General features: G+C 42.1%; 1 protein-coding gene across 1 annotated transcript in view; it reads right to left on the reverse strand.

Moving 5' to 3' along the window:
* The window catches only part of TET1 (tet methylcytosine dioxygenase 1), a gene marked incomplete at its 5' end in the record, with an annotated part of 110,832 nt that overhangs the window by 60,218 nt on the left and 37,022 nt on the right, over positions 1–13,592 (reverse strand). Inside the window, 5 exon segments of the mRNA XM_030204971.1 lie at positions 1,176–1,383; positions 7,551–7,583; positions 7,586–7,647; positions 8,426–8,447; positions 8,450–8,515. Of these exon segments, the coding sequence (XP_030060831.1) occupies positions 1,176–1,383; positions 7,551–7,583; positions 7,586–7,647; positions 8,426–8,447; positions 8,450–8,515 (391 nt within the window).

Genomic DNA, 13,592 nt, shown 5'->3' on the forward strand with positions numbered 1-13,592 from the left:
ATCTGTTACAGAATACTAGCGTAAGTCCGCAGTTCGGTGCCAAACCTAGGTTGCAATCACTAACACCATGTCATGACTGGTGTAAATAATGGTGCCTAAATGCACAGGTGGGTATAAAGTGCATGCAAGATAGTGGAATGCCCCAGACATTCCCATGCCCCTCCCACATTAACGTTCCCCTTGGTATTTGCAGGCAAGAGAAGTCAAGCACGCTGTTTATAAATAAGGGTGTCCTTTTATCACACAATTGCAAATTAGCACCATTATTTGGTATTTCTCACCAACCAATTATCCTGTTACGCATGTAACTGGCCCTATCTATAACTGCAAACCCAATTGCGCACCTAATTTGGGTGACATTTATAGAATTTGGGGGTAGGGTCATTAGCTGTAGTCACAATTAAAATGGTCCAGTGTACAAAAAGAAAAAAAGAAATATTCAAAGCTAAATTTTTATTGTCTTCAAATATACACATAGAAGAAGTATCTCCAGTCTCAAACCCACATTTAAACCCTTCTACCTGTAACTATCATTCAAGCCAATCTCTGATCAAGCAGAGCAGTGTTCCATGAAAAACACCAGGGTAGCACCCATTCAAACTGCTGTACTATTGCAGCTCTAGCCAATCATGAGCCAGCCACACCAGTGGTCTCTTATCTGTCCATGTGTGATTCATAAATCCAAGGAGATACTGATAGTGACAATCATGGACCTTTCTGCTTAAACTTCAGAAAATAACAAAAAGAGCATTGCACTGCAATTTGGCTGAGCACTTTTTTCCTAAAGTTTTTTAATCGTTTGACTTATATTCATAATATTGGAATATATAGATATATATAGCTTTTATGCTGAACATCTGGTTGTATACACATTCTTAGTGAACTATTCAACCTACAGCAGACAAACATAAAATATTTGGTTTAAGTGCTAAAACCAAGAAAGGCAGAAGTACCACAATAGTTACAACAAAGCTATACTTAAGCAAGAAGCATGCCTGGAGACTGGCTGAAGCTGAGTTCTGGAAAAAGTCTTTCACAATATCCACTAAAAAACATTTGAGAGAGACTATTAGGTGCTTAGCATATACAAGATGTAATCAAAGTATTTAGCCATTACTTCAGTTGAAAGAAACAAAACCTGACACATTTCAACTAGTTAAGTTAGCGTTACTCACGCTTCATTCTGTGCACATCTTCGGGTAGTCGGGCTCCGGTTTTTCCTCAAGCTCTCGGTCAGCTCCCGATACAACTCGTCTGCCAAACTCTGCGGAATCCCTTCCCAGGCTAGGATGAGAATGACAATAACTGCTGTCTGGCAGTGATGCCCAGCCCGGGGACGCACCAAGCATAACAGCTTCTCCTCCTCACTGCTCCTTCTTATTCCTGCAAGAAGAGCATTTCATTGCCCCTACTTATCCACTTACAAAAGCACAGCATTCATCCTGTTGGCCCATTAAATAGAAATTCCCAAACTGGAGCATTTGCAGAGGCCACCCTCCCCCATCCCACTCACCAGTCAATCCGGCAATGGCGACATCTAGTGACAACAATTAGGATCTATGACTGCAGGGTGCCAGAAAGAGTCATGGAGCCTGGCTCCTGCGACAGCTGACTAGGCAATTAGGAAAGAAATATAGAATTGCCCAGTTACTCAGATCTAGGAGGGACACTTTTTGGCAAGTCCTGGTTTTGGAACTTACATCTCCAAAGCTACTTGGTATTTTAGTCTCTGAGTCCACCCACTGAAATCAGTGCTGCAAATCCCATAATGCATCAGGATGGGGTGTCCAGAAATCCAGGAGTTGCCCAAATCTCCCTCCTGGAACTGGGCAATTTGGCAGTTCTAGAAATAATATACAATGGATGAAAAAAATTCCCAAGTAACCAGATCCCAGCCTCAGTTCCAATGCAGTCTGGAGTCCAAATCAACAGGAGAAAAAAAAATAGTGAGGTAAAACAAAAAAAAAAACCTCACTTTCCAAATGGCCATGGAATTATTTTGAAGCAATTAAAAAAAAAACCAAAAAATAAATATAAATAAAATGAGGCACAGAGCCTTGAACACTTTGGGGGGGAGGGGGGGCAGAGTGTGGATGAGGTTCTAGTAGTGAAGCTTATTTAAAAGCTCCAGGTGGGAAAGGGAGAGGTTGGGAGGGTAATTAGAAGGGGGTCCTTTCTCTCCTTTTTTACTCAAGGGGCTATAAGAATCAAAGCCTTGTGTGACTTGAATGACGATGCTGTTAGAGGTTTCCCTTGATTATACTTAAGTACCAATTACAATTTCATGGTATTGTATGCTCATTGTGGGTTGCTACACTACTTTAGCTAAAGCACAAATACTATTAAGTATGAGGGTAGAGGAAAATGTTTGGTGGGGAATATTTCTTTCCTATTTGTTATAACTAGTGAATCTTTTCCTTTTGCCTTCCATAATGGGACTTCGCATTCAGATGCTGTAATATTTATTTTGTACTAATGGTTTTTTCTGTAGTTACTCAGCAATAAAAATTGTTTGCACTAAAAGCAAAAAAAGGAAAATAAACAGTCTTCAGGTTTCTCAATAAACATGGTGGAACACAGTAACTATTCTTGTTATAGGTTAATGCTGGCACTTCATGGCTCATTACCACTAAAAACTAATAGCTGACCACCAAGATGGGCAACTAGTGAGTGAAATTATTCAGCCTTACTACGGAGAAATTAGGTCTTAACCTGATAATTTTGCTTCCATTAATCCTTCCCATTATTCCAGAACCTGTGGAATAGTTGTGGAGATACAGAACTGAAACTGAGCTGAGACATCTCTCTTGGCATCCAATCCAGCTCCTCAGTATTTACGTAAACAAGCAGTAAGGTGAAACTCAGAATAAATACAACAACCTTAAACAACTCACTAACCACACAAGTAAACATGCGTGGACCTCTCATCTCTGGACAACCTGTAGAGAACAAGAGATATGCAGGAAGCACCATGCAAGGTGACAAATTTTATTTGACCTATTATGTCACACCAACTAAATATCTCAGAAGCCTTGGGCAAGCCTCTGGAACAGGAAGGAAGGACTAATGGAAAGAAAATTATCAAGGCAAGACCTAATTCCGGCTTCCATACGTAGCTTCCCACTATTCTAGAACATGTGAGTAGTTCAGAAGCACTCACTATAGTGGGTGGGATCCTGGCACCAGACCTTGCTTCAGTAGGCTTGTACCTGCAAAAGGACAAAGAGGACACCCCATCCAGCAGCTGAATCAGGTCCATGTACCATGGCTTCCTTGACCAATCCAGACCTACAAGATTATTCAACCCTGGCACAATGTGATCCTTTTCAACACGTGGCTACCATGGGTCAAGGAGAGAGATATACAGATAATGGGTATCCAGCCAGGGCTTGCAGTAGAGCATTGATCCCCATCAAGAGTGGTTCTTTCGAATGGCTGAAGAACTTGGACACTTTGGCATTCTTTTTCGTCGCCAACAGTCTAGAAATAGAGAACCCAATCGGTCCCTACCAGCTGGAAAACTCTGGCTGGATAGTTCCCATTCTCCCGAATCCAAGGAAGGCTTGCTGAGAAATCCATCTCCCACGATCAAGGACATAGTGATGTGAGATGCAGACAAAGCAAAGAAGATTTTTCTCTGCCCAACTCAGGAAGGAACTGCCACCACTGCCATTGGACAGCTGAGGCTCTCACCCTTACTTGTTGATATAAGACAACGCCGTTACATTATCAGAGAAAACTTGGACCAGGGCCCTGCCAAAAAGAGAGCGAAGTCACATAGACATTACACAATGCCCTGAGCTCCAAGCATTTAAATCGACCCCAAGACTCGTGTTCCGTCCAAGTGCTCTCTGCCAGAAGATGGAACTTGTAATGAGTTCTCCAACCCCAAATTGCTGGTTTCTTATCACCACCTCCCATTGTGTTATTGGAACACAATGGTCAATTTCTGGGTACAACCATCACTGCATACCCTATCTGGCACCAGCGTCCAAGGAGATAAAAGGTCATACTTCTGTGACACTGGACCCCAGCGATGAGAAGAGATTCCTGTATGGCCACATAAGAACCTTGCCCATGGCACCAGAATCTGGACTTCGTCCCAGACCCTGGGCCTGCCTTGACTGAGGAGAAATACGAATCTGTTGAACCAGCTTCGACCCCCTGCACTCCATTAGGAGGATCCTCTCCAGTGCTATGTCGAATATAATGCCCAGATACTCCAGTGTCTGCAATGGAGTTAGTCTGCTTTTCTCAAAATTGATCATCCAACCCGACTACAGAAGACTGACAAATTTTGTCCATCACTACCACACTATCCAAATAGGATGATATACTAACGAGCCAGTCATCAAGATACGGGTTAACTCTCATTCCCTGGTGCAGAAGGAAGTTTGCCAACACCATGATAACCTTGGTAAACATTCTTGGAGCCATGGAAAGACCAAAAGACAAAGCCCTGAACTGGAAGCAATGGCCCAGCACTATGAAACAGAAACCTCTGATGCCGAGGCCATGTGAGTATATGCAAGTATGCCTCCTTGAGATTGAAAATGGTAAGAAATTCTCTCTCTTAAACCAAGGCTACAACTGTTCTTGGTAGCGGGATGCTCAGAGGCAGTGGTTTAGAGATTTGAGATCTAAAGTAAATCTAAAACTGCCTTCCTTCTTTGGGGCAATGAAGTAGATGGAGTACCTGCCTTGCCTCAGTTTGGCCTGAGGAACTAGAAAAATGGCCCGAAGCACCAGCAAGGCATCTACAGCAGCCTGAACCTTGACTGCCTTGGTTCCCTTTAGTCAAGGAGGCTGCAAGAAGAGAAGAGCAACCGAGCAGAACTCCAACTTGAAACCTTCTGTAAGAATGTCCAGAACCCACTAATCTGACGTGATTTTGGACAACTCCTGAAGATGTCCTCCCACCAGAGGAAGAGTGGATCAGCCTCACATCATTGCGAAGCTTTGGAGGCACTGGGCGCTCTAGCTAACTGAAAGGACTTCCTGTCCACATAAAAGGAAGACTGAAAGCCTGAAAGAAGGACTTCTGACCATATTGCTGATGACCAGGCTGGTACCGTCTGCCATCTCAAAGTCAAGAGACCCCTCAAGACCAACAAAGGCTTTTGGCTTATTCTCCGACAACCACCATGGCTCAAATTTTCCCCGTCTTTCACCAAGTTACCAAGATCGTCTCCAAATAGCCACTTGCCCCAAAAGGGCAGTTTAACTAGACCCGACTTTGATGCTGCATCCTCTGCCCAATGCCGCCAAGTTGCCGATGTGCCATGACAGCCAAAGACATACTGTGGGACATAACCCATCACGTCATAAACAGCTTCTGCCAAGTAGGCCAACCCTGCTTCCAGCTGGGCATTATGGCACCCGTCTTGTGTTGCCGACTGCCGATGCCACTTAGGGCATGCTCTTGCCATGAATGAGCTGCACACTGTTGCTTGAAGACCCAAAGAGGCTACTTCAAAAAGGCGGATCTTGCGTCAGTCCAAGTGTTAAGAGTGAGCTTAGAGCAGTGGTCTGCTGGAGCCAGCTTGCACTGACTCGCCAGAGCCGTTTGTTAGAGTTTTAAGAATTTTGGGAGCCAGTTGTTAAAGTAGCTATGCAACTTTGTAAGTCTAAGTGCTTTGAAAATATGCCTCTATATAAGCTAAAGTGCTTTGAGTTTAAAGATTTCTTAGAGCATGAGAGGTGGAGCACTATTTAATATATATAAAAAAAAAAGTGTGCAATGATTTAAAAGGATGGATAATATTTAGACCAGTAGGTCTGTGAGAGTCCTATGAAAGCATATGAACACACACACAAAAAAAAAAAAGAGATTTGCACAAATTTTTTTATGGCGTTTTAAGTAACTAAAATGTAAAGGACAGTCCATAGACCGCTATTAAATAGACTTGGAAAAATTCCGCATTTTTAGGTATAACTTGTCTGGAATGTTTTTTACGTTGGGAGCGGCCAGGTGCCTTGACCTGGATTGGCCACGGTCGGTGACAGGATGCTGGGCTAGATGGACCTTTGGTCTTTCCCAGTATGGCACTACTTATGTACTTATGTACTTATGTAACAACTTCTCCTGTGGATTTTTTATGGGTTTTTGCTAGTACATTTTTTTCCCCAGAGAGATTGAATAAGAGTGGAGTGAGGAGTGGCCTAGTAGTTAGAGCACCAGTCTTGAAATCCAGAGGTGGCCAGTTCAAATCCCACTGCTGCTCCTTGTGATCTTGGGCAAGCCACTTAACCCTCCATTTCTCAGGTCAAACTTAGATTGTGAGCCCTCCTGGAACAGAGAAATATCCAGTGTACCTGCACTCACCTTGAGCTACTACTGACAAAGGGGTGAAGCAAAATCCAAACTCAAATAAATATTCCTCTCTTTGGCTAGTAGGTAATGGAAATTTGAATTATTGAAGGAGTTCTGTCCTGGGCCTCCCCCAAGAGGTAAATTCTCAGGAAGAGCATTTCCCTCCTCCTAGTGTACTCATAAGCCTGTCTGGCTTCTATCAACAAGTAGTTATGGCCAGACCAATTATAAAAATCAATAATACCACTGGCTTCATAATTTTCTTAATTAAAATGTAATATTAGAACTGGCACCAGTTATAGGACAGTCAAATCAACTATCTGATCACCAAACAACAGATTGAGACTGATAAGAGTCACAGGGTACCTGCAGTACTGGGAAAGAGGTAAAAACGCTGCAAGGAGAAATTGGAAAACATTTCCACAGCTGCAGTGATTTTGTGTTTCTGTATCCTAAAGCATTTTGTGTTATTCTGTTTAGAATGGGTGTGGAGGGAGACAGAGTGCAAGCAAGATTGGGTGACGATATTGGGAAGGGAGGGGGGTGACAGCAAGATTTGGGGAGGGGAAAGAGAAAAAGAAAGACTGGGCAACGTGGGAGGGGGAGAGCAAGACCCCAATGGTTATGTTCAGGGAAAGAGCAAGACTTAGTGACAATAGGTTGTGGAGAGAGAAAGTAAGGCTGGGTGATGACAGGGAGACTGGGTTGGAAGGGGGGGCTGCTGGCTGTATATTTCTGCAAGTGGCCTGCAAGGGTGTATTATCAGGAAAGGACGACAGCCTTCATAAGTTATACCCTAAAGAAGCAGGGGAGACCATGGTAAAAGGGAGGAAAGATCTCAACCAATGGCTCCTACATTTTGTGGCTGCCTCCTAAATCCAAGAAAAGTTGGCAAGGTCTGCTGCAAATGATATCTCAGAGGGAAGAGCAAAACAACTGGAATATATTTCACAAGTCTGTTGAAGTCTTCAAAAATGTCAAAACTGGACCTATCTAGAATGGGTTTTAGATTGGATAAATTAAGGGATTCTAGGTTCAGCGAGTTAGATTGCCATGGGCACTGAAAATGAGAAGAACCCCAAATGTTAAAAAATAAATAAATAAAAATCTGGTAAATTAGGGGATGACAATCTACAATAAAAATCTGAGTGAGAAATTCTAGGCAAAGTCTGGATTGCAACCAAGAACATGAAAATAATCACATCAACAATACAAGATCCACAATTCATGCAAATACTCACCCACTTGGCAATAGGACAGCCCTGAGAACTTTTCCTTCTTTGCCTGTATAAAGCACTACTTCTATTCTTACAGCTCGTCCATTGGCTCCATACCTAATCATAAAACAAACAGTCTTACATGAATCATCTAGAACTGTTCAAAGAGCTACTCAACAAAACAGCCGATGCTCCAAGTGTTACCAAAGTACACCATGGTAACCGAACATCTCCGACAGACATGCCAGTCACAACTGAGTATTTGCATACAAATTGAGATCTCTTTTGCATACTGAAACACTCCCGGCTCTTAACTCCAAACCCTAGCCGAGAGCCGCGTAACCATTCTTCATCCTGCAAGCCAGTCTGCCCTCAGTCCAGCTAGCATCCAAGGCTCCTAAGCCAGCAAGTTGGTCAACTGCCCTCCACCTCCACCCTAGCAATCAGCCAGTCAGTTCCTATCCATACCCCAATCGAGCCAATAAGCTGCCCCCTCAGCTTCTTAATTTACCCAGCAAGCCAAGTCACCTGCCCTCCCAAGCCCCTGCTCCTTTCCCTATCGTTATTCCCATCCCAGCTAGCTAGTTTTGCATCCTGGAGCCAGCTCTGCTGAAGGTGTGAGCTGGGAAGAAATCCAGTCTATGCTAAGAAGAAAATCAACCTGTTGCAGAATAGACAGCCTGCTTAGACTTTCTAGTTTCATTTTTAAGTGGCTTGGTTAGTTAATTATTAAATTAGAAGGGAAAAACATAGGTCAGCACATTTTTGCAGTTTTATAGCTCCTTAAGGGTCATTGCCAGCATTCAGCATGCACACAGTACAAGGTAATGAAAGGCTCCTATGCTATTCACACATTTCTACTTCCTGCACTAAGTTTATGTGGACTTCTGCTCACCTGTTCTCCATGATCTCCCTGCAGCAGCAACACTGGGGCCAGCCCCAAGATGTGTATAATTGGGGCCTTCATCTTCTCGATACTTTTGCTCTGCAAGGTAAGAGAGTAGTGAACAGTGTATGAAAAATTATCCATACCAGAGGCGGATAGACACATATCAAAGGTTGGGGGGCAAACACTTTTAGCCAATTACGTAATATACAGAAAGCCCAGGAAGGGAAAAAAAAAAAAGGAAGGGATGTATCCAGGATCAAACAAAAATTACAGAGGCAGATGAAATTTGAAGCGCAGGTACCAGGCATTACACAGAGGTTAGATGAAAAGAAGGGGTCCATGGATTCCAACCTCCTATCTAGGCCAGAGCTTCCACAACTCTGTGTCGGGAACCACAAATGGGCAATCACAAAACCCCCATTTGGGAGTCCAAAACCTGGGTGGCTCTCCATGTGTGTGTCATTATTCTGGAGTAACACCCAAAAAAAGATTGATAAGGAAGCCCTAAACCATCTCTCTACAAAAGCTCAAATGCCGTACAGCACCTCTGGAATCCAGGGCAGCACCCCCCCCCCCCCCCCAACTAGCATTTCCTTAGAGTCATACTGCAGCATCATACCCCCATTTAACCCTTCCAAAACTTCACCAGTCAGCTGTAGAAATAACTTCTAAACCAATCTCCACTAGCAAAAATGTTCCACAATCTCATTTTCAAATCCCATTCTCCCCACCTGTGGCTGGTTTTCTGATGTGGCATGAGAGCACTGCTGCTACTAAGCCCAACACCACTGCTGTCAACCATAGAGCTGGCTTCACACTCCAGCCAGTCCAAAGCCAGATACAAGCACTGGTTTGCTGATCTTACAGGACAAAGTTATAATAAGCGCACAGTTCCATTCTATTTGTAATGCATATCACACCTTCTTCCCTTCATCACACTAATCAGAGAAGGCAGGGTACAATTCCCAGCTGGACAAAACACTTCATCTGCTATTTCTTCAGGTACCCACTAACATCGTAGCTGTTTGGGTAGGGGCATATTGTACCTGAATAATTTAAAGTCATCTGATTATTCACCTCACCCGTAAGTTCGAGATAATTGTGTAACTGCTACATTATAGCATTAACATTATCCTTACCCCCTCAACACTTTTTTAAAACTTTCTTGAAAGAGCCATAGCAGGACAGTTGCCGAGCTCCAAAGGGATTCATTCCACAATGTAGTTTCCCAGACAACTAAATATACAACCAGTCGTTACTTTCAACCTTATCTTCTCAGGTACTCTTAATAATTCTTATTTGTAGTACTTATTACCACTGTAGAGAGTTGCATACATCAAATAGAAATATAAAAAATACTAAAAAAAAAATAAATTAATTGTGACAAAGGCTACTATCCCTCTTCTCTGCACTTTAGTGATTCCAATCCACTTTAGGATTATATTCAAACTTCTTTCCATGTTTTTATATCTTAGAGGCAGGGATCCAAGTATTTATCAGATTTTATTAAGTAGTACATCCCTTAAATGGGTCTTGAGATCTCAGATGATTTACAGTTGGTGGTCCCTGCAGCTGATCAATTTAGACATTTATCCATTTACCCCCAGATTTACATGACAAATGTAGGTGTACTTCTGAGATTGTGGGCAAATTAATTGGCTAACAAGCTAATTAATGTCAATATTGGTGTGCAAACCAATTCTTGAAGTTAATTGGCACCCATTAAAATTGCGCATGTATCTGGCTGCATGCTAATTCTTTAAGGCATGGTGCCTAACTCTACTAGCATGGCAACTCAAAAGGGGACATGTCAGAGGTGTTCCAAAACGTTGTGAGCGTAGTTACAGAATGCTGCCTCGCATCCCCCTTTACAGAATGCCTTAGCACCAATTTTTTCCGGCACTGAATTTTGAGCACCATTTATAGAATTTTCCCCTTAACATTACACTATTCCAAGGATGTATGCCACTGAATTTAAACCCTCCTTCCTTCTGAGTCAAGTCTAAACTAAGGGGCCCTTTTACTCAAGTGTGCTAAAAATCTGGGCTTAGCACACTGCAATACGGGATTTTCCCACACGCTAAGCCAAGCTTTAGCGCAGCGCTTTTAAGGGCATGTCTTTCTGTTTGTTTTCTTGCAGTTCATGTGCTAACGTTCCCATTAGCATATTAATACAGGAGCTCTTACCGCCTCTATTTAGGCGGTACTAAGTGCTCCATCAGTAACTCTTCATTATCCAGTTAGCATGCGCTAATCAAAACGCACAAGCTCGATAATGCAGGTACATCCATTCCCCACCTATGCCATGCCTCCTCAAAAAAATTTCCAAAAATCATTATGGAAACAGAGAAAATACCGCAAAATGCCTTTACACATTGTGTGGTTTCCTGTTTTGTTAGCTAAATGTAAAAGGGCCCTTGAATTATCTCATGGTTAGGGGGAAGGGGGAGCTGATATGTGAGGTTTTCAACCAATTATTAAATAGCTGCGTGTCTCAGGATCAGTCTGCACTTAAGTTTATTGAAGTGCATTTTTTATGCTCTGATTTGCCTCCATACATAAAACCCTGACTGTACTCATTTTATGTATGTAATTTTTAAGATGATCGATCTCAGTTTTGTTTGTTTTCTACCTCATTTTGTAGTTTCTGAGAATTATTGTAATCCGCCTTCAACTGATTGTTTGCTGATCAGTCTATAAATGTCATATTAATTTAATTTACCCTTATCATCTCCTAGCCCCTCATCATTACAGACACTGGTTTACCCTTGAAAGAAAGAAAATGCATAAAACAAAAATACTTGCAGATTTGAGGCTTCATTCTAATTAAAAAAAAAAAAAAAAAAGTACCAGTCAGCATTCATCCCCTTCAATTAAATGCATTGTAGTTTTCAGAAACCTGACTTGTACCCATTCCTCTTAACTTCATTTAAAAGTAGAAATACCCCTTACTTACATTTAAAGTCACCTCACTCCTGTTTCCCTTTCCTGCCTTAATGCAGGAAATGCAGTCCTTGAGTTGAGACATCAGTTAGACCTAGTTTTCAGAAGCAATTTTCATGTTTTGCTTAGTAAATCCTTACACCAGACATGCAAATATACTTCATGAATATTTATTGTGGATCTCCTGAAAGCCACGCTTGGCTGAGGGTCTTGAGAACCAAATTTTGGCAGCACTGTCCTCGTCAATCAGTGTCATCTGCAAGGCTGGGAGAAAAAAGCCAAAGCACTAAGTCACCAAGCACTTAAAAGTTGGCACCTGCTAGAAAAGCTGGGCTGAGAAAGCAGGGAGCAGCATCTGCCAGGCTAACGGCAGCGGTAGGCCTGACCCAGAAAAGCAAATGAAACAGTATCAGCCCCAGCAGAAAGGGAAGGGCCAGAAAAGACAAGCTTAGCGAATGGTCCTGAGCCAAGTCAGATATCTACAGCACCAGGCTGCAGAACAAAGGTGGGGAAGGGGTAGAATAGAAGCAAAAACAAAAACAAGAATTAGATTTTAAAAACAAAAAAGCATAAAACATTTTTTAAGTAGCTATAAAGATTCTTGCCCTAGCTCTTAACAGTTTTGGTTACAGTTTAAGGGGGCCCTTTCACTAGTGCTTGGTAACTTAACAGAACCACTTCCATACTGGGACAGACCAAAGGTCCATCAAGCCCAGTATCCTATTTCCAACAGTGTCATGTAGGTCACAAGTACCTGACAAGATCCCAAAAGAGTAAAACAGATTTTATGCTGCTTATCCAGAAATAAACAGTGGACTTTCCCCAAGTCCATCTTAATAATGGTTATGGACTTTTCTTTCAGGAACTTGTCTAACCCTTTTTAAACCCTGCTAAGCTAACTGCTTTTACATTACCTGGCTATGAATTTCAATGTTTAATTACATGTTGAGTGAAGAAATATTTCTCCAATTTGTTTAAATTTACTACTTAGTAGCTTCATTAGGTACCCCCTAGTCCTTGTATTTTTGGAAAGAGTAAACAAGCGATTCACGTCTATCCATTCCACTCAGTATTTTATAGACCTCTTATCATATCTCCCCCCTCAGCCATCTCTTCTCCAAGCTGAAGAACTCTAGCTTATTTACCCCTTCCCTCATAGGGAAGTCATCCCATCTTTGCACACAGTCATGGTTAAATTACTGCTCTGGCATGGCAGAACGTACTAATTCATAACTAATTGCATACCCTATAATGGGGCAGGAAATAGGCATGGACTATATATGGCAGATAGTGGCAGCACGCAGTAAGGTACCATGCATGATTTAGGAGGCGGCCAGTACATCTGAACTACTTAACATGCGGTAAAGATTTTTTTCTGTGCAGCAGAAAGGTGCTAAGAACACCCACAATTACTGCACAGCACAGGCTTTGTACATAAGTACCGCCATACTGGGAAAAGACCAAGGGTCCATCAAGCCCACATCCTGTCTCCGACAGCGCCAATCCAGGCTTCAAAGAACCCTGCAAAATTTTAAAGCAATTTAGTATAGAAGCACTTACATTTTCTAAAAATACCCCCCTCCCTGTTGCCTGTGAATTCAAATTTCACAAGAAGTGTCAAATCCTTTCCAATTTTCAGCAATATAAATTTTATTCTCAAAAGCCACAAACCAAACAATGACTCTTGTAATACAAGGCTGTGGGTAATGTTTGGGCACCGCAAAATATGCATAATAATAGGTTGTGGGTTGTCTTGTCACTTCATATAAGATTCAAGAAAGTCTCATTGTATATAAGATTTGTGTTCTCCAGCTCTGCCTGCTCACTCTCTACAATATAATTTTGTCTAGCCTGAAATGGGAGGTTAAAGAGTCACTAGTTTGCTTTTCTGAATTCTTCAGATTTGAACAATCAATATAATAGGCGGTTAGCTTGGCAGAGTTTAAAAAGTGGTTGGATGGTTTCCTAAAGGACAAGTCCATAGACCGCTACTAAATGGACTTAGGAAAAATCCACAATTTCGGGAATAACTTGTATAAATGTTTGTACGTTTGGGTAGCTTGCCAGGTGCCCTTGACCTGGATTGGCCGCTGTCGGAGACAGGATGCTGGGCTCGATGGACCTTGGTCTTTTCCCAGTATGGCATTACTTATGTACTTATATAAATAAGAGAAAAGCAACCACACATAATGCAACCCAAAAGTGACACTTTTATATCCCATTTCCTCCT

This window comes from Microcaecilia unicolor, chromosome 5 (assembly GCF_901765095.1).
Source record: "Microcaecilia unicolor chromosome 5, aMicUni1.1, whole genome shotgun sequence".
Taxonomy (NCBI): Eukaryota; Metazoa; Chordata; class Amphibia; order Gymnophiona; family Siphonopidae; genus Microcaecilia; species Microcaecilia unicolor.